At 44.6% G+C, this 20,836-nt stretch overlaps 1 protein-coding gene across 2 annotated transcripts in view; it reads left to right on the top strand.

Moving 5' to 3' along the window:
• LOC127660287 (interferon gamma receptor 1-like) overlaps window positions 1-17,682 on the top strand; it is a 30,542-nt gene extending 12,860 nt beyond the window's left edge. The window contains exons 2-7 of one of the 2 annotated variants that reach the window (XM_052150418.1): window positions 142-259; window positions 998-1,173; window positions 5,178-5,311; window positions 5,541-5,715; window positions 7,854-7,966; window positions 16,369-17,682. In XM_052150418.1, the coding sequence (XP_052006378.1) occupies window positions 142-259; window positions 998-1,173; window positions 5,178-5,311; window positions 5,541-5,715; window positions 7,854-7,966; window positions 16,369-16,578 (926 nt within the window). In that variant the 3' untranslated portion in view covers window positions 16,579-17,682. The remainder of the gene's footprint in view (window positions 1-141; window positions 260-997; window positions 1,174-5,177; window positions 5,312-5,540; window positions 5,716-7,853; window positions 7,967-16,368) is intronic. The other variant, XM_052150419.1, reaches the window with a different exon arrangement.
• The last annotated feature ends 3,154 nt before the right edge of the window (window positions 17,683-20,836 follow it).

Here is a 20,836-nt window from a genome sequence, read left to right on the forward strand (position 1 = left end):
CATAAAATATATATATATTTTTTATATTTTTCAGTACTTGTTATGCAACATTGGAAAAAATTAACTAAAAGAAACTCAAGTACACTTATGAGGTCACCAGATTACTGAATCTAACCAGCATTATTATTTTTTTCTTGACAGTTCCCTCTCCCACAAACGTCAGTCTTGATTGTCACAACTTTGTTAATATACTCTACTGGAACTACAGTAAACCAACTGAACAACTGAAATTCATTGTAATGGTCAAACCTTATGTAAGGTAAGCACTTTTATCACGTTAACAAATAATCACAGTAAAATTAGTAATTTTTGTTTGGATAGTGCTTTGTATATCTTAGAGCCACATAATCTCTTTTACCTTAAAGCTTGCTTACAGTTCAGATTTCATGTTGAGTCATCATTTGCTTTTTCAAGTGTGTGCATACAGTATGCACGGTTCTTGAATGAGTCCTTATGAAAGGACTCATAGTGGCCATGGCCATTCCTAGTCCCCATCCCCTTTTATTGAATGGAAAAATTAGTTTGGACATTCCTTTAATAACGGTGCCTTTACTACCACACCTGGTGTCACGAGTTCGAATCCAGGGCGTGCTTAGTGACTCCAGCCAGGTCTCCTAAGCAATCAAATTGGCCAGGTTGCTGGGGAGGGTACAGTCACATGGGGTAACCTCCTTGTGGTCGCGGTTAGGGTTTCTCACTCTCAATGAGATGCGTGGTAAGTTGTGCGTGGATCGCTGAGCGTAGCATGAGCTTCAACATGCTGTGAGTCTCTGCGGTGTCATGCATAATGAGCCACGTGATAAAATGCATGGAATGACTATCTCACAAGTGGAGCCAACTGAGACTTGTCCTCCACCACCAGGATTGAGGTGAGTAACTGCGCCACCACAAGCACTTAGTAAGTAGTGGGAATTGGGCGCGCCAAATTGGAGAAAAAAGGGATAAAATAACTGTGCCTTTAATAAATAGACAATCTTTATCTCTCATTTATCTCTAGTGATTTACAAACAGTGGAGACTTCTCAGATGCACCTGAATATCAGCGAGTATACCAGCGACCCTGCTGATAATTATGTAGTGACTGTGACAGCACATGATGGAAAAGAGAAATCAGAACATGTCTCCGTTCAATTTACCTACAGCAGTGACTTTTATAATGATAACACACATAAATGTAAGTTTTCTAAGTAATTAATCATATAGTTTTATACTTAATTACAGTACATGCATGCACTGCATTGATATACCTGATATTCCTCAAATCAAACATCACTTTTACTATTGATCATACTTAAGGCCTTTAAATGCCAAATAAAACACCAAGTACAGCCAAGTATTATGTGTGAATCTGTGTGTTCCTGTTGTTTGCAATCAACACGTTTGCCAGAAAACGCCTAGTGAAACACACACATAAAAAAAAAATAGAAAATACAATAATCAAGCATAATTAAAAACTAAACTCGAAATTACTCTCTCCAACGCCCCTCCTCGAGAGTCCCCCAAAAACACTAAATACTTGGCCTATTTATTTGTTAAATAAAATTCCTAACTCATCCTTCTACTCAACCCCTTCTCGAAGGCAGGCACCCTCCCCATCTCCGCACACCACTCTGGGAACGAGGGTGCTCCATCTGACTTCCATCCCCTTAAAATAACCTGCCAACCAATCATCACACTTTTCAAAACTCAATTTTTTATGTACTTATCCTCCAAATGTATGACCTCCCCATCTCCCAAATTTGAGTGTTCAACACCTCACATACAAAACTTTGCACCTTCAACCAAAATTCTTAGATCTTACGACACCCCCAAAAAACATGTGTGGTCTCCATCTTCTGAATGGCATCGCCAGCAGGTGGGTGTGTCCTTAAGACCAAACCTATACAATTTAGAAGGGGTCCAATAAAATCTAGGTAAAATCTTAAATTGCATAAGGCGCACCCTTGCATTTCTTGATGCAGACTTGATGTTTTTAAGAATCCTAGCCCACATTCCCTCCTCCAGTAACAAATTTAAATCTTCCTCCCATACATTTTTGAGAATTTAAAGTTCCGTACCCCAGACTCTGAATTAGCAGGGAGTAATAAACTGATGCCTCATGACCTTTTCCAAAAGCAGCAATCACCACTCCCAGAGTATCTGCTGCACTAGGGGGGTGCATGCCACTCTCAAAAACAGTGCAGAGTAGGTGGCGCAGCTGTAAATACTTATAAAATTGAGATCTGGGAATCCCAAAATGTTGAACAAAATTTTCAAAAGATCTCAATACTCCATTCTCATATAGGTCACCGAGTGTATTATCTGCCATCACAATCCAAACTGACCAACAGAAAGGGGACTTATTAATACATAGTTTAGGGTTAAGCCATATGCTCGAGACTACGTTTAAATAAATATCAGAGTTTTACAGTCTGGACACTTTTGTCCATATCGAGTGCAAATGCAAGATAACGGGGTGTGACTTAACTTCTCTGATTAGTTTGATCGAAAGGCTTTGCAGTGGCGAGATTGGGACAAGAACTTCCTTTTCAATACAAAACAAGGGAGGGGCTCTCAGGTGGAAGTGACCAATGAGCCAAATCTCTGAGAGCAAATGTATAATAATAAAACAAAATCATAGGTAGGCCTAACCCACGTTTGTCAATCGGCCTATGCAACTTATTAAATTTAACCTGGGACGTTTACCTTTCCAAATGAAGGACTTCGCTATGCTATCAAATTGCTTGTAATATGAGAGCGGGACATCTACAGGGCTAGATTGTAACAGGTAGTTGAATTTTGGAATACAATAAATTTTAATTATATTTACCTTCCCAATCATAGATAAATGTAATGAAGCCCACCTGCCCATTCGAAAATCGTTTCATTAAGGGATCAAAATTAACTCAGATTTTCTGGGAATACAATTCCCAAATATTTAATGCCCTGTTTGGGCCACTTGGAAGGCGCCCGGCTGGAAGGCCGTTACTGGACAGTATGCTGTCAAAGCCAAAGCTTCAGATTTAGACCAATTGACTTTGTATCCTGAGAATTTGGAAAAGGAATTCATGATTCTGTGGAGGCAAGGCACAGATCTAGAAGGGTCAGAGACAAATAATAAAATATAATCTGCATAAAGCAGAAGCTTATGCGCCACACCTCCCGCAATCACCCCTGGAAAATCATTCTCCTTTATTATCGTGGCTGCTAATGGTTTCAGGGCAAGACAGAACAATAATGGGGAAAGAGAGCAACCCTGACAGGTGCCCCTATCAAAAGTAAAATAATCTGAAATTAATCAATTTATTTGTACCACCACTACAGGGTGTTTATAAAGTAACTTAATCTATACAATAAAAGTATTCCCGAACCTGTATATTTTCAAAATCTTAAAAAGATTAAAGCCAATTCTGTAACATAAGATCTAAATAATTCAGCAGCAAAACTATCTGGCCCCGGAGACTTACCTGTAGGTAAGGCCTTAATAACCTCGTCAACCTCGTCAAGAATTATTTTGCTCAGTTGTCAGTTTAGGGAGTTCTAATGGTTCCACATCTAATATATTCATTAGTTGACAAAGACGTGGAACTATAAAGATCAAGATAGAATTCTTTAAACGCATTAATAATATCAATGTCCAGGGGTAAATATTTCACCACCAGCTGATTTCACAGAGGGAATGGTAGAAAAAGGCTCTCTCTGTTTTATATATCTAGCCAAAAGCTTCCCTGCTTTGTCCCCCGACTCAAAGTATGACTTTCTTGCCCTGAATAACCAAAACTCCACCTTCTGCGACAAAATTGTATTATATCTGTATTTCAATCTGGTCAATTCCCTGAGATCATCAGACTACATTTGGCACTTCAGCCCTGCCTCTGCACTTTTAATATTCCCTTCCAACTCCACAAGTTCTCGTGCTTTGGATTTTTTTATGAATGAGGCATACTGAAGGATCCGACCCCTAAGAACTGCCTTAAGTGCCTCCCAAGCCACGCCCACAGAGGATACTGAGGGCCAGTTGGTCTCCATATAGACATTGTTTTCAGTCAGTTTCTTGAAGATACACTATATAATATTTCTTATGCTTAATAAAATAAATAACCTTCCTTTTAATGGGGTGCCCCAACCCATTCACATTCCACGTGGAGAAAGATAACCCACTCATATTAACATGTGACATTTAGATATAATAGGAAAAAGTAAATTGTGTGTCAAAAACAAGATTATAGAGACCACATACCCCATTAATGCAACAATCAAACCCTGAACTCGGTTATTTTTATATTATATATAAAAGTGTTATTCCAAAAAAACAAACTCCCAAAAAAAACAAACTCCAACGCAAAAAGAAACAAAAATGCCGCCTAGATTTCTCAGACAATCGAGTCAGTGTACAGCGAGTCAATCCACTCACCCAATGGTTTACTCATCCATTGTTTCTATTTAGGACAGTGCTTGTTTGGGGCATAAAAATACTTTGCGACTATCCTTGGTGTCTATTCTCAGTTTGGCCGGAAACATCAGTGCAAAAACGTTCTCCTGTTGATGCAAGAGTTTCTTGCATTCCTTGAACCGATTGCATTTCTCAATCACAGAATTGATCGGGCCTGTCTCCCTCAGCAGATCTGTGAGCTGGGACTCTGTTAGCGCTGTTATGTCGAGCAGACTCGGGAAGAACTCGTCCAGGAATTTCGCCATATCTATGCCACCTTCATGCTCAGGAATTCCAACGTTACGTTATTCCCTTGGCTCTTATTTTCCAAATCTTCCAGTTTTTCGAAATGCCTTCCAGGTCTATTTTGTACATGTGGACAATTAGCGGACAATTCCCTCTCCAATATCTCCAGATAATCGATCTGTTTCTCAACATCTGCCACTCTTTAACCAACTCGAGAGTTTTTTTTTTCCATCTCCGTAATCTTTCGACTTATTACAGTGAGATAATAACGTCCACATGTCCACTCCTCGCATGGCGTCACGTCGCATCTGTTTATCATAGATTGTAAAAATCTACATTTATGAATAATTGTTTGATCATTTTGGCCATTTAAATTCTGACTGGCAAGACTGATGTCATATTAATATTGCCATACTTTAGTCCAATTTCTTACCTCTATTTGTATACTGATTATGTTTGGTCTTATGATTGTTTTCTTATCATTTTTTTAATATGCATTATTACCTTGTGCTCTCTTGCAGGTTCTGTGCACTTTCCAGATGTAAATATGTCTGTTCATAAAGATATGATTGATGTGTTCTTTCTGCACCCTTATAACTTTTATAAACAGGACATTCTGAAGGAGGTATTTTTGTACAGAGTCACACATGATCAGGTTAGTAAAACTAAACCGAATTTGAAGTATTGATACTTCAAATACTGGTATTGTTTTGGGAGGATCAATCCTTTGATGAAATTGATTCTAAGTGTTTTGATTGTAATATTTATCTAGCATGAAAGTGAATGCGTAGTAATGTAGAATAGGAACTGTTTCTCTTTCCACCCATCTGAACACGAGTAGAAATAAAGAACGTTTTGGATAAAAATCCTTCTTCCTTCCTCAGCGAGACAGTACATTTGAATGTTTAGATGACGAAGAGCTGTGCACTGCAGTAATCCACCTTAACCAAAGCTTTGATGGCCAGTGCATTGAGTTACTGTTAGAAGGGATGATTGCTGCTATACATACTAGTACCTACAGAAACGTTTGTGTCTCTGTGCACAAGCCTACTGAGACTGGTAAGACTATCACCCTTTCACACTTCATCTGCTGTCAAAATACTGTCTCATTCTGCCCAGCCACGGCCATGGTTAATTGTTGCTGTTAAAAGTCTATCAAGGAAACATTTGTTTTAGGCAGTAAGTGAGATCTACTTATATGTAATTGTAAAGCGTTTCAATGGGAAGGAGGAGGCAAGAACCAACTCAACAAAAGACAAACACACACATGACGGACATGTCCGTAAACTATCTCTCTCTCCCGCACAATCCTCCGCAGTCGACCTTTATCTCTCTCGGATGCTTGATTAGCCTGATAAGGGACCGGGTGTGTATGATCACGACCCGGCCCCGCCCTCCGACCTGCCACATTCCTCCCTTGTTCTTTCAGGCAGGGGAGCCTGATGTACACCCCCCCCCCTTTCCCTGGGGAGGGGCGTGCCTTTTTGGAGCGGCAGTGAGAGAGAGCAAGGAGAGAGAGATAAAAAAAAAAACACTTACTCGCCAGTTCTCCGATACGGCGTAGCTTGTTCCACGGCCAATCCTCCACCCTCTAACGGACGACAGTCGCGCCTCTCCGGGTGGATCGGAGGCAGTCCTCCAGCCCCTGGTGGACGGAACGCCCCGCTGCATTCTTGAGGAACAGAAGGGGTCTCCCCCGCCCCTGGCAGAGTTTCTCTCGCTGCAGGTGGTCGGCAGCGAGCCCCTCGCGGTCGGCGGTCTCAGACCCCGCCGCGTTTCAGCGGCTGGTAGGCGACTCCTCCGACCCTGGCAGCGGCCCTGACCACTCCAGGCAGTCGGTTAGGAGCCCCTTCTCCCCTCGTGGCCGTCGTCCTCTTCCAGTCGGCCGGGCTCCTCGTCCCCCGCAGATGGCTGCGGCTGCTCCGTTGGGGTGGACAATAGTGGTGAGAACTCTACTACGGCGTATCCCTCCTCCTTCCCGGATTTTGGCACCAGTGTAAAGCAGTCGATGGAAAGGAGGAGGCAAGAACCGGCTTGACGATACAAATAATAGTTTAATTTCAATCTCAAACAAAAGGCAAACACACATGACGGATATGTCCGTAAACTATCTCTCTCTCCCGCACAATCCTCCGCAGTCGACCTTCTAATCGACCGGAGGCTTGATTAGCCTGATAAGAGACCGGGTGTGTATGATCACGACCCGGCCCCGCCCTCCGCCCTGCCACATGAATTAATGATGTTATTCATTAACAAATGTTCATGCTGTTAACATAAGGCCCTTTCTCACTTCAGGGACTAAAACACGTTTTAGGTACTTTCCCTGGGGCTAATACTTTTCTGCGTATTCGCACCTGAGGAACTATTATTCCTCGTAGCCGTTTTAAGGGACAATTTTAGCTCTTACTCAGGGGTGGGTACTTTTCGGGGTGTAAAGGGACTGTGGGAGGTGCTGCAGCCTGTGAAAACCTATGAAACAGTAAGCAATGAAAAACAAGAGGAGTCTGCAGCCGCTATTTGTAAACAAACTTGTAGCTGCTAGCCTACTAATTTTACAATTCCCTTAACAGAAATAACATGAACCAGCAAAGAATCCAAAGTGAATCACCCATTTCAACTGAATCAAAAATTTGATTTTGAGGTCATTTGAGCTAACATTTAAATATTTGTTTACATTTGTAAATGTATGCATCTAATAAAAATAATATAGAACTATAAGTGTGAGGTAAAATGCCCCCTCACCACCTTTAACAGTGCATCTCATAATAGCATTCTGAGATGATATTCTTCTCACCACAATTGTACAGAGCGGTTATCTGAGTTACTGTAGACTTTGTCAGTTCAAACCAGAAAGTCCATTCTCTGTTGATCTCTCTTTCATCAACAAGACATTTCCATCCACAGAACTGCCCCTCACTGGATGAGTTTTGTTTTGCACCATTCAGAGTAAATTCTAGAGACTGTTGTGCATGAAAATCATGCAGATAGGTGTCAGGAGCTTCAGTTACACGTCAACCATAAGAATGGGAAAAACTTTGATCTCAGTGATATGGAGCATGGCATGATTGTTGGTGCCAGATGGGCTGGTTTGAGGATTCGCACATGTTCCCCTAATAAAGCTCACACTCTGTGTATTTTAACTTTGATATTATGCCAATACTACACTAGATTGCTTTACTGAGATATGTTCTTGACAGGCTACATCCCGGCTGTAATAGGAGTTGTTGTTGTGTTGCTCTTCATTGCTGTGGGTTTTGTGTGGATACTCTGCAAGAAGTGGTCCAGAATTCCCCAAATTCCCAAAATTTTGGTATGTCCTTTTAAATTTCACTTTTTTTATATCTTAAGGCTTTTATGTAGCACTTTGGGTTATCACAATAGCAAAATTTCTGTACCAATACTAGGGAAACTTCACAATACACAATACAAAAAACAAATAATATGTTAATTAAGGCCATGTCCATGCTAATCTGTTTTCATTTGAAAACACCTTGATTTTTCGACATTTATGTCTCATATCCACACTGGAACACACCAAAAATAGAGCCTTTCAAAAACACTCTAAATAACCTAATTTCCCCTTCTGTCACTCTCTCCACGTTGTGTTGGAGAAGCGACACTAGGGGTCTCTCTTGAGCGCCGATATCCACCTCTGATCTATGAAAAAAGGCCAATGAGAGTTGGCAGCCGGTATTTGCATGTCCCGCCCCCGGACATACGGGTATTTAAGCGGCGCAAATACGGGAGTTCATTCAGAAAATTTCTTAGGAGCCGATGGTCTGTCTGCAGTTTGCTGCGAGTTTACACACCACTATAAACGTTCCTGTTTCATCTGACGATCTGCATGCTGTTGGATCTTGACGGCGCACATCAGCGGCTTTCTCCTTCACATTGCACGGTGTGCATTGTTGCTCCTGAGCGTTTCGACAGCGCAGACACACACACACATTGTGTATTTAAAAGAGCAAATTCCTTTTAAAAGAGTAATTTCTCTAAAAGAGCAAAACACAGCGGCGTTGAACGTCCTTTTCAGGACGCGTCTTTTTCAAGATGCCCTTCCGCCCCTGTGTTGTTCCTGGATGCGGTAGAGTGCTCTCCGCTTCAGACGGCCACAGGCGCTGTCTCGTGTGTTTGGGCGCGATCACAGGCGGCTGTGGATGGTTCATGTGCTCACTGCGAGAACATGACCATGACCACGTTAGCGGTCGCGGCTTGCTTTCAACAGAAAGCAAGCCACCCCAGCTGCACCCCGCATTGCTCCTTCTTCCCACGGGATTGAGGATGATGCGGTTGGCGCTGGGGCGATTTGGGGCGGCAGCGGGTGCAGTTTCGCCGGGTAGCCCCGCGAACCTCCCGTTCCCGACACGCTCGCTGGTCCCCGTCCACGCTCGCGGCAATTGCGGCTCGCCTCACGGCCTGGATGTCTATCCTCCCGAGCCCGAAGCAGATGAGCTCGCCGCTGCATCGGAGAGTGTGATGTCTGATGCCGAGGACTCCCCTGGACTGCCAGCAGGCCCAGGCTGAGGCTGACGCTCAGATGTCTGACATGCTTTCCCGGGCCGCCGTGAGCGTGGGGTTGGATTGGAACCCTCCATCCTCCCCACAGCCTTCACGGTTGGATGACTGGTTCCTGGGGGCAGCGCGCCATTCGCGGCCTCGCATCCCCCGGTCCCGTTTTTCCTGGAGGTGCATGACGAGCTGACGTCTACGTGGAGAGCCCCGCTCTCCGCCTGTCTAGGTGCCACCCGCTCCACTCTCACCACCCTCGACGGCGGAGAGCACCACGGATACGGGGCGATTTCCCCAGGTCGATAGGGAAGTTGCGTACCATCTGTGCCCCGGTAGCCCTACCCCCTGGCGTGGCCGCCCCGTACTCCCATCCAAGCCCTGTAGGACAACATCCTCGCTCAACGCGAAGGCCTACAGTGCGGCTGGAAGCGCTGCCTCTGCCCTGCATGCGATGGCCCTCCTGCAAGTCCACCAGGCCAAAGCACTTAGAAACATGCACGGGGGTGGACCTGTTCCTGATGTGCCGCAGGAACTGCGCTCAGCGACCGACCTCACCTTGAGAGTGACGAAGGCCACAGCGCAGGCACTCGGACAGGCGATGGCCACCCTAGTGGTCCAGGAACGCCATCTTTGGCTCAATCTGGTCGAGATGCGTGAGGCCGACAAGAACTGCCTCCTGGAGGCACCTGTCTCTCAGATTGGCCTTTTCGGCGACACCGTCGAGGACTTCGCCCAACAGTTCTCCGCGGTGAAGAAGCAGACGGAGGCCATCTCTCAAGCATCATGCCCCGCCGCAGACCTGCCGCTACCGGGCCCGGCCCCGTCTGCCGCCGAGGGCGTCCCCCTGTGAAGAAACCAGCTCCTGCTCTGCCTCAACCCGGGCCCAGCTCTCAGCCCCAGCTGCCGAGCACCCGCAAGCGGTGCACGCCCCCTGTCTCACGAACCCCCTCTAGGACCCGGAAGGCTCCCAAGCGTTCCTGAGACAGCCGACCCAGAGCCGAAGACGTTAGCTCCGGAGGTGTTAAGACCGCTCCGTCCCCCGGTGGAGGGCCGTGAGGAGAATCCTTTGTTTTTTCATTTGCCACACTCCCTGACGGGGGCTGTGGTACCCACATTCTCAATAAGAGCTATTTCCTTTGCCTCTGGGTCACCTGGCCCACAAATGCCGTTCTCACGGCAATCTGCTTTCAGATTACGACAGTCCCGGTACACTGGACACGGCGATCCCGCCTTCCGCCTGCCCACGACTGTCCCCCGGCCGGCCGATTCAGACGAGTCCAGAGGACGCCAGCATCAGACCTCGTCCTCAGTCACGAACCTGCCCCCTGCCGGATGTGCGGAGCAAGGTAAGTGCTTTGAGTCTATTCTCAGCACCTCAGCCTCAGGCCGCAGTGAAGCCGCCTGACGCTGCATTACCTGTTCCGCCCCGCTGCGAGGCCAAAAATACTCGTCCCTTTGGTGCCCCTAGCGCAGAGCTGGGAAGCGTGGCTTTCGCTCCCCAACGCATCACGCTGGCTGCACCGGACCATTCGACTCGGTTACACAATTCAGTTTGCCCGGCTCCCGCCCCCCTTCAGGGGCGTCCGCTTTTCCGCGGTACACAGCGAGCATGCCAGTTCCCTGCGCACGGAAATCGCGACCCTCTTGGCCAAGGGCGCGGTAGAGCCCGTCCCTCCAACCGAAATGAGGAAGGGTTTCTACAGCCCTTACTTCATTGTACCCAAGAAAGGCGGCGGCCTACGACCAATCCTGGACCTGCAAGTTTTCAATCGGGCCTTGTTAAAACTCCCGTTGAAAATGCTCACGCAGAGAAATATTCTGGCTGGCGTTCAGCATCTAGATTGGTTTGCAATTTCTTTTGCAAAGAACTCGATTGGTTCTTAATTCTGCCACGACACCGACCCTTCTTACGGTTCGCGTTCGCCAGGCGTTTCAGTACAAAGTCCTCCCCTTCGGCCTGTCTCTGTCCCCTCGCATCTTCACGAAGGTCGCAGAGGCGGCCCTTGCCCCGCTACGAGTAGCCGGCATCCGCATTCTCAACTACCTCGACGACTGGCTCATCCTAGCACACTCTCGAGAGTTACTATGCACACACAGAGACCAGGTGCTCCGGCACCTTAGCCGCTTTGGGCTTCAGGTCAACTGGGAAAAGAGCAAGCTCACTCCGGTTCAGAGCATCTCTTTTCTCGGGTTGGAGTTAGACTCAGTCTCAATGACAGCACGTCTCACGAGCGAGCGTGTTCAGTCGGTGCTGGACTGCCTTGCTTCCTTCAAGCCAGGCACAGTGGTCCCTCTAAAACTTTTCCAGAGGCTCCTGGGGCATATGGCGTCCTCCGCGGCGGTCACGCCGCTGGGGTTGATGCATATGAGACCACTCCAGCACTGGCTCCAGACTCGAGTCCCGAGACAAGCATGGCACCACGGCACGCATCGGGTAAGGATCACCCCGCCTGCCTCAAAACACTCCGACCCTGGACAGACCTCTGCTTTTTACGGGCAGGAGTGCCCCTGCAGCAGGTGTCCCGACGCGTTCTGGTCACAACCGACGCCTCCCGGTCCGGGTGGGGTGCCGTGTGCAGCGGGCACGCAGCAGCGGGCCGTTGGAAAGGGGCCCTGCTGCGTTGGCACATCAATTGCCTGGAGTTGCTGACCGTCCTTCTTGCTCTCAGGAAGTTCCTCCCGTTAGTTCGGGACAAACATGTCCTCGTGAGATCGGACAGCACCACGGTGGTGGCGTATACATAAATCGCCAAGGCGGCGTACGCTCCCGCCACATGTCACAACTCGCCCGCCATCTCCTCCTATGGAGCCAGCAGCGACTCAAGTCGCCGGGGATGTGAGTGCCACTCACATCCCCGGCAAGCTCAACGTCGTAGCGGACGCGCTATCACGACAACGCCTGCCCGGCGGGGAGTGGAGGCTTCACCCCCAGTCAGTCCAGCTGATTTGGGAACGGTTTGGCAAGGCCCAGGTAGACCTCTTTGCCTCCCAGGAAACCTCCCACTGCCCGCTCTGGTACGCCCTAACAGAGGCTCCCCTCAGGACAGACGCGCTGGCACACAGCTGGCCCTCGGGGCTGCGCAAGTACGCATTTCCCCCAGTGAGCCGCCTTGCACCGGTGCTGTGCAAGGTCAGGGAGGACGAGGAGCATGTCACGTTAGTGGCCCCCTACTGGCCCACTCGGACTTGGTTCTCGGAACTCAGGCTTCTCGCGACAGCTCCTCCCTGGCGAATTCCCCTGAGAAAGGACCTCCTCTCTCAGGGACGGGGCACGCTCTGGCACCCGCGCCCAGACCTCTGGAACCTCCACGTCTGGTCCCTGGAAGGGATGCGGAAGAGCTAGCCGGCTTACCGGCGACCGTTGTGAATACAATCAACCAAGCCAGAGCCCACTCTACCAGGCACCTTTACGCCCTAAAGTGGCGTTTGTTCGCAGATTGGTGTTCTTTCCGAACTGAAGACCTGCAGAGATGCGCGATCGAGTCAGTGCTCCTGTTCCTACAGGAGAGGCTGGACAGGAGGCTGTCCCCGTCCACCCTCAAGGTGTATGTTGCCGCCATTGCCGCCCACCACGATCCTGTAGACGGCAAGTGTTTGGGTAAGCACGACTTGATCCTCAAGTTCCTGAGAGGCGCCCGGAGGTTGAATCCCTCCCGGCCAGGCCTAGTTCCCTCCTGGGATCTCTCGGTAGTCTTGGCAGGACTCCAGAGACCTCCCTTCGAGCCGCTTGATTCAATTGGACTCCGGGCCCTCTCTCTTAAGACGGCCCTGCTGATCGCGCTCGCCTCTATCAAGAGGGTCGGGGACCTGCAAGCGTTCTCTGTCAGCGACACTTGCCTGGAGTTCAGTCCGGCAGATACGTCTGTGATCCTAAGACCGCGACCGGGCTATGTGCCCAAGGTTCCTACCACACCCTTCCGAGATCAGGTAGTGAACCTGCAAGCGCTGCCCCGGGAGGAGGCAGACCCAGCCCTTTTGTTGCTATGTCCAGTGCGCGCCCTGTGCATTTACCTGGACCGCACACAGAGCACCAGACGCTCTGAGCCGCTCTTTGTCTGCTTTGGGGGACGGCTGAAAGGGAATTCCGTCTCCAAATAGAGGCTCGCCCACTGGGTTGTCGACGCCATCACACTGGCTTATCACACCCAGGCCGTGCCCCTACTCTTGCGGGTCCGAGCTCACTCAACAAGGGGTGTTGCGTCCTCATGGGCACTGGCCAAGGGCACCTCCCTAGCAGACATCTGTAGAGCCGCGGGTTGGGCAACACCCAACACCTTCGCGAGGTTTTACAACCTCCGCGTTGAGTCGGTTAGCGCCTCGTGTTTTGTCAGGTCCGAGCCCGTAGAACTCGGTAACACGTAGACCGACCGGCCGGGTGGATCGCTTGCGCCCAGCGCCCTTTTCCTGACGTCACGGTAAAGTAGTGCGCCTTCTTCCCAGGGCACCCCACTCCGAGTCGGGACCCTGGTTGATACCTCCCCAGCCCTCTGGGTCCGCGGTTCAGCGGAGGAACTCGCCGACCCAAGCCACTGCGGGTACCCTGATGGCTACCCTGTACTGGTATAGGTGCTCCACAGGTAAGGCCTCCTGCTCGGACTCCCCCTGTGTGTAATTGCACGGTTCTGTCCCCTTACGAGCGGACCCCAGTGTCTCCCTTAGGCAGTTACAGCTGCCCCGGTCGCCGTGCTGTAGCAACTCCCCCCTTTCGAGGCTGGATCTACCACCGCACCATACTTTCCACACGAGCCCTAATACGGCCATGTGACTGTCTACCACTTTTCCTCCCCAAGAAAAAGGGCAGGTGTGGTCTCCGCAGGGTCTGGGTAAGACCCCCTTCCCTATATGCGTGTAAGGGCCCCGGCCGTGATTGCTCTATGCGAGAAACATAGAGAGAAAAGAGGCCCAGCCAGGCTGGCCCGTTCCCATTTTGGCAAACATCGCCTTGTTCCCCTCTCAGGGTAACTAGAAGGATTCCGATGTTCTTATGGGGCATTGGGGAAGGGTACGTGCAGCCAGGTACAGACGATGCGTGGCACTGGATGAAATCCCTGCCCGCCTCTGTATCGGCGGTTCACGTACACGGTTCAGCGCATGGCAAGATTGGAATGGGTCCCCTAGTGTCGCTTCTCCGACACAACGTGGAGAGAGCGACAGAAGGGGAACGTTTGGTTACGTATGTAACCTCCGTTCCCCGAGGGAGGGAACGACACGTTGTGTCTTTCCTCCGCCATGTCGCTGAACCGAGCCACTGTTGCGGCCGGACCATTTCCGGCTCCTCAGAAAAATCCTGAATGAACTCCCGTATTTGCGCCGCTTAAATACCCGTATGTCCGGGGGCGGGACATGCAGATACCGGCTGCCAACTCTCATTGGCCTTTTTTCATAGATCAGAGGTGGATATCGGCGCTCAAGAGAGACCCCTAGTGTCGCTTCTCCGACACAACGTGTCGTTCCCTCCCTCGGGGAACGGAGGTTACATACGTAACCAAACGATTTTGGAAAACGATGACGTTAAGAAACTGAAAATGGAGGATTCAATGGATTAGAGTGGATGTGGACAAAGTAAACATTGTTATTATTCAAGAGAAATACAATACAGTCAGTAATACAAAGAAACAAATTAAAAGCAATAGAACAAAGTTCATAGAGTGCTTGATGTTTTTTTAGGTAGGCCTAACCGAAGTATCAAGTATTCAAGTAAACATTCTGAAATTTAAAAACAGAAAACAATTTAACAAAACTACTTAAATGAGTGATATAGTCTACACGCTTATTGTGCATTAATACTTTTTACATTCAGGACACAAGCAAAGATTTTTAGAAGCTCTGTTGGTCCATACAATGCAAGTGAATGGGGCCAAGAAATCTGCACAAAAGTAATCCATATAATCCAAAGACTCCAGTGGTTAACTCCACATCTTCAGAAGTTATGTGATAGGTTTGTTTATGAAACCACTTTCACATTCATATCTGAAAGTCACATGTAGCACCTGTTTAGTTTCAGTTTCACATCTGAAAGTTTATAGTAAAAAAAAAAAAGGACTTCAGTATTGATGTGTTTCTCACCCATCGTATGGACATACAGAGCTGAAATATTCTTCTAAAAAATCTTCATTTGTGTCCTGCAGAAGAAAGAAAGTCATACACATCTGGGAAGACATGAGGGTGAGGAAATGATGAGAGAATTTTCATTTTTGGGTGAACTATTCCTTGAAATATAGTTAACAACATTAGTTAACATGAACGAAAAATGAACAATAGTTTTACAACATTTATTAATCTTGGTTAATGCTAATTTCATTATATAGTTATACATTGTAATACATCAAATACAATTTTGTATATGTAAACATTAGTTAATACATTATGAAACAACAATGAAAAATAGTTTTTTATTAACTATCATTAACAAAGATTAATCAGTTAAAAAATAATAATAATAATAATAATAATTGTTTATTGTTTGTTCATTATCCCTAATGCATTAACTAATGTTAACAAATGGAACCTTATTGTAATGTGTAATCCTCATATTTCATCTCAAATATGCCCTACACTGACACTTTAGTCGATTGGGTAACAAGTATACTAACATTTAAAAAAACATAATTGGGGCAAAATTGGTTGATGTAGTGGAAATGGCTGTTGGACAGTCGTAATTATTGAAAATATATAGAAATAATTTTTCACACAATCAGTATTGAAATGGTTTGTTTATTTCACACTTTGTTTAGATTATCAGTTTTAAACAAGTAATTTGCATTTTTATAATGGATTTTCTTAGTTTGATATTGACAAGTCTAAAACAGTCAAATATGTACATAAAAGGCGTTTGAGCAGTGCCAAAAGTAAATAATGAAAGCATGGTAAAAATGTTCCTATACAGTTTTAAAGAGACCTCCACATAACAAAAATTAAAAAGGTCAATCAACCCCTAGGACATGAAAGTGCGTATCTGCATTACCACGAGCACTCTTGAGCACATGCAAACGTAAAAAGAAGTCCGTACTCTCTGTACTACTACTGCAGAAAGACTCCGATTGTTCCTTTTTTTTGTTTCATTTTTGTATTGACTTGGCACTAAAGTACTGGGGATTTTTTTTACAGTTCTTGTAGCAGAATTTTCTATTTGTGACAAGTCTGTCTATAGTGACTTGCTTTTTGCAGTACCAAGATTAACCATTTCTTTCTTTCCATATGCAGGAGCAGAGTTACATGACTACAACACCCCTACTAGTGCTAGAAAAGTATTTCGCTTATGAAATCCCCACCATTTCTCCATTTCAGAAAGACAGCAGCACATTCATCCCTACTGACACACAAGAGGAGGTGAACCACGACACATCTGGCCTTTCAGAAGAGCATGTGAATGACATCGAATCTGGCTATGACAGTCGCCAATTCCAGCTGTAGATGAGTCCTGGCGACTTAACGCATGAATACCCATGATCACCTGTAATTTAATGTATGAAACTGAAAAGTCTTGCCATGTCTTGGGTCTGTTTCACACATAATGCATGTGAGCAGCACGTGACTTCAATGGCAGACACACATTTAGCTTTCACGTTGACAGATTTTCTACCGCGTGTCCAGCGGGGGGCACAAAAGCGAGTAATTTATTTATTTTTTTATCAGTGAAAAAGGGAGCACTTAATTTTACAAACATGTTTAGAGTTATTAGAAATCATTGGTTGTATATATGCCACATACAGCATTACTCTGATTGCCTTATGAGCATTTCTAATACATTTGTTGTCCTTTTTGTTTTGGCAAGATGCAAGTGACATCTGGTTTGACATTAATGACTTTTAACATCTTGCACTTTTATTCATACCCCTTACATTAATTCTAAGCTTATTAATCATCTGTTTCAGATTCTTTCTTTCTTTTTCTTGCTTGAAATGAAGCAAATTGCACTTAATAGTAGTGGATTTTGTATGTTAATGTATGCATTTCCACAGTCATTTAAAAGACAGGAGAAAAGGGACAGAGTGTTCCTTGACTGATGCATCCCTGGTACTGCATTTATTGACAATATAAGTGTCTTTACGCTGCAGTGTTAAGGCAGCTCTGAATAGAAGACTCCCTCAATTCTGAAGTTTGTTCAGGGTCCCAGAAAAGGCAATCCTGCACCTTATTAACCGTTCAAAATATTGGCATTTCATTTGACATTTACAGTATGCATTTGGCAGCTGCTTGTATTCAAAGCAACTTAAAAGTCCATTCCAGGTATACATTTTATCATTTTGAGTTTTATCTGGGAATCAAGCTCTTTTCTTTGCTGTGGCTTGTGCTTTGCTCTTTTAGTTGTCCTTGATGGTGCATTGTGAAGTTTGTACATTGTTTTTCTTTTTCTAAAAGATTTGTATATTGTGAACATCACGTCTGTATATCTTGTGGGTTTGATGTTCATGTGATTTATTTATGATTTCAGTATAGCAGAAAGTTATTTTCAGTTTTCACAAATAAAACATTAATAGCAACAGTGGTATGCAACTGTGGACAAAATAAAAATAAGAAGCAATCTCTTTTGATGTTCATTCCTCATATTGCACTGTTCTAGCTGTACTGACATGCCGTTATGAAAATATTGTTTCTTTATGGAGCTTCCTGGAAATTTCGAGGAACGTGATAAGTGGGTCTTTTATTTTGAAATACCTACATCAAAATATTAACAAAGGCAGATTTAAATCTTATGAATACTTGACATCTAAATAGCTATGAATAATTTGTATTTGAGGGTGCACTCAGTAATGTTTTCCTCATTAAAAAAGTTAAACTCCTAAAGACATGAATTGTAATTTCGCCATCAGACCCGTCTGGTGCGCAACCCCTTAAATTTACCCTGCCACTCACACTACCAAAGTTATGTCCAGAACGGGCAGCTCTGTTTATATCTGAAACAATCCTGTTATCCAGTGGGAAAATCTTCTGATTATCAATGTGTGAAAATTGTCCTGTTATTTGACACTTTCACATTAAAGTAATCATGACTGACTGTGAATATTACATGTTCTACAATGACATCTGAAACTGAAAACTATTGATTTTAAATGATGCAGCATCCAAGACACTAGGTGTCACTGTAAGTCCAAGATGACTCAAAGACAAAAGTTACTTTAAGTGCAGCTTTAAGTAAAATATCATTAAACAACATGCAGCTCTGTAAAACTTAAGAGACCACTGCAACATGATCAGTTTCTCTGGATTTACTATGTAGAGGTATGTGTTTGAGTAAAATGAAAATGTTTGTTTTATTCTATGACGTACTCACAACATTTCTCCCAAATTACATATAAAAATATTGTCATTTAGAGCTGAAGTTTTCAACCTTTTTTGGATTAACTATTTGTCCAAATTAAAAAAAATAATTTGTCCAAATTTAAAAGCTGAGACTTTGTGCTCTCAAAAAAAAAAAAAAGCACTCATAAATTGTGTTATTTGCTCTATGCACCTTTGGTGCATTTCAGAATTTTCCAGTTTTGTGAATAAAATAAGCAGGTGATATGCATCATTAATGTAAAACCACACCTTAAGTTTCTTGAATTCAAGCAGATGGATGAAGGGCTCCAGACTAACATTTGAGTGCAGCGGGACCAGTGCAACCAAGTTCCGCAGTGTGTGCCTCAGATCATCACTGATCCACCATGGTCTCCGTCTAACCATTAGATGACCAGGTGGAGGATCGGTGATGATTTGGGGGTGCTTCAGCAAGGCTGGAATCGGGCAGATTCTTCTTTGTGAAGGACGCTTGAATCAAGCCATGTACAAGTTTATTCTTGAAGAAAACTTGCTTTCTTCAGCTCTGAGAATGTTCCTCATCTCTGAGGATTGTTTTTTCCAGCAGGACAATGCTCCATTCCACACAGTCGGGTCAATCAAGGTGTGGATGGAGGACCACCAGATATAGACTCTGTCATGACCAGCCCAATCTCCAGACCTGAACACTATTGAAGACCTCTGGAATGTGATCAAGAAGATGGATGACCATAAATCATCAAACAAAGCCGAGCTGCATGAATGTTTGCACAAGGAGTGGCATAATGTCACCTAACAGCAATGTGAAAGACTGGTAGAGAGCATGACAAGACGCATGAAAGCTGTGATTGAAAATCAGGATTATTCCACCAAATATTAAAAACAAGTTCAAACATTAGTATTGTGTTGTTTAAAATGAATATGAACTTGTTTTGTTTGTATTATTCGAGATATGAAAACACTGCATCTTTTTGTTATTTTGAACTGTTGACATTTTCTGCAAATAAATGCTCTAAATGACAATATTTTTATTTAGAATTTGGGAGAAATGTTGTCAGTACTTTATAGAATAAAACAAAAATGATAATTTACTTGAACACATAATTATAAATAGTAAATCCAGAGAAACTGATCATTTTGCAGTGGTCTCTTATTTTTTTCCAGAGCTATATAAACCTTAAAGGTGTCTTGACATGCCTTTTCATTATTTTTAAATGTTCCTTGAGGTTTTCTCATACAGTAAAGTATAGTATTATTATTATTTTCCACCCTCATTCTGAACCTCAGTCAGAAACGCTCGGTTTTGGTGCTGCCTCTTCTTTAAGACTTGTCAGTAAACGCCCAGTGTTATGATTGGCTCTCTGTTCTTGACTTACTGCTCTCTCTACTTGTCATCTCAATGCTCATCACTGCTGGGCGTTCTACAGAAGTAATAAGGTAAAGTAGGCATTGGCTGTTGATGTGGTCAGATGCAAATGTCTACTATGGTGTGACATCACAAGGTTGATGAAGTAGAGGATGAATCTTTTAGGCAGCTTTGCCTCAACAAATGCTCTTTTTGCACGTTTTGCATTCTGAAACTTTTTTTAGAGTATAATGACCTCTTATATGTCAAAAGATCAAAGTAAAATTTGATTCCTCATGTCATGACCCCTTTAAAATATGATTATTAACTCTCAATCCTGTGGACAAGCTGTGTTTAAAGCCAATACACCTGTTTGCAGCTTGGCAACCAGCGTACAGCGTAAGGAATTTTATTATGATTATTAGTGGTGTTTGTTTGTTACGGCAAATATTGCTATTACTATTTCTCAAACTTGGGATTAGTGATATGTACACAGCCCTAATAGTAGGATTTAACTTTGGTGCATAAGTCAACAGTTTTTTCTATGGACAAACATTATTAGATTTTCTAGGCAAAACATTTTTTGTGTACCACATATTTTTTGTATGCTCAGATTGCAAGTCTGGGAAAAGTCACAAATTCTTGTACCACACAGATTGAGGAAACTTTTTTCATTACAAAAACAAAAGTGAAATCAGTAAAAAATTACCGAACAGCCCAGGAAGTTTAAAGGTTTGTACAGTAAGTTACTGTTAAAAATCTTTTCACCTTTGAAGAAAATGAATGGAATTTTTACTTCCTGTACCCAACTGTTGCACTATTCTAGTTATTTTTTTTATTTTGTATTTTTTGCTATGCACATTATTAAAGTATCTACCTTTTTATCACTTACTTGCTAAACATTTTAGTTAATGTTCTGCAACATTTAGCTAGAAGCCAATTATGTTAGGATATGCCATGTAGTAGTTACAGCAATTTTTTGTTGAGTAAAAAAGTTTAAACATTTGTTGTATTCTGCACACAAAATGTAAAGTGACTTTCATTACAAATATATTAATAATAATAATA

This window comes from Xyrauchen texanus, chromosome 20, assembly GCF_025860055.1.
Source record: "Xyrauchen texanus isolate HMW12.3.18 chromosome 20, RBS_HiC_50CHRs, whole genome shotgun sequence".
Classification (NCBI taxonomy): domain Eukaryota; kingdom Metazoa; phylum Chordata; class Actinopteri; order Cypriniformes; family Catostomidae; genus Xyrauchen; species Xyrauchen texanus.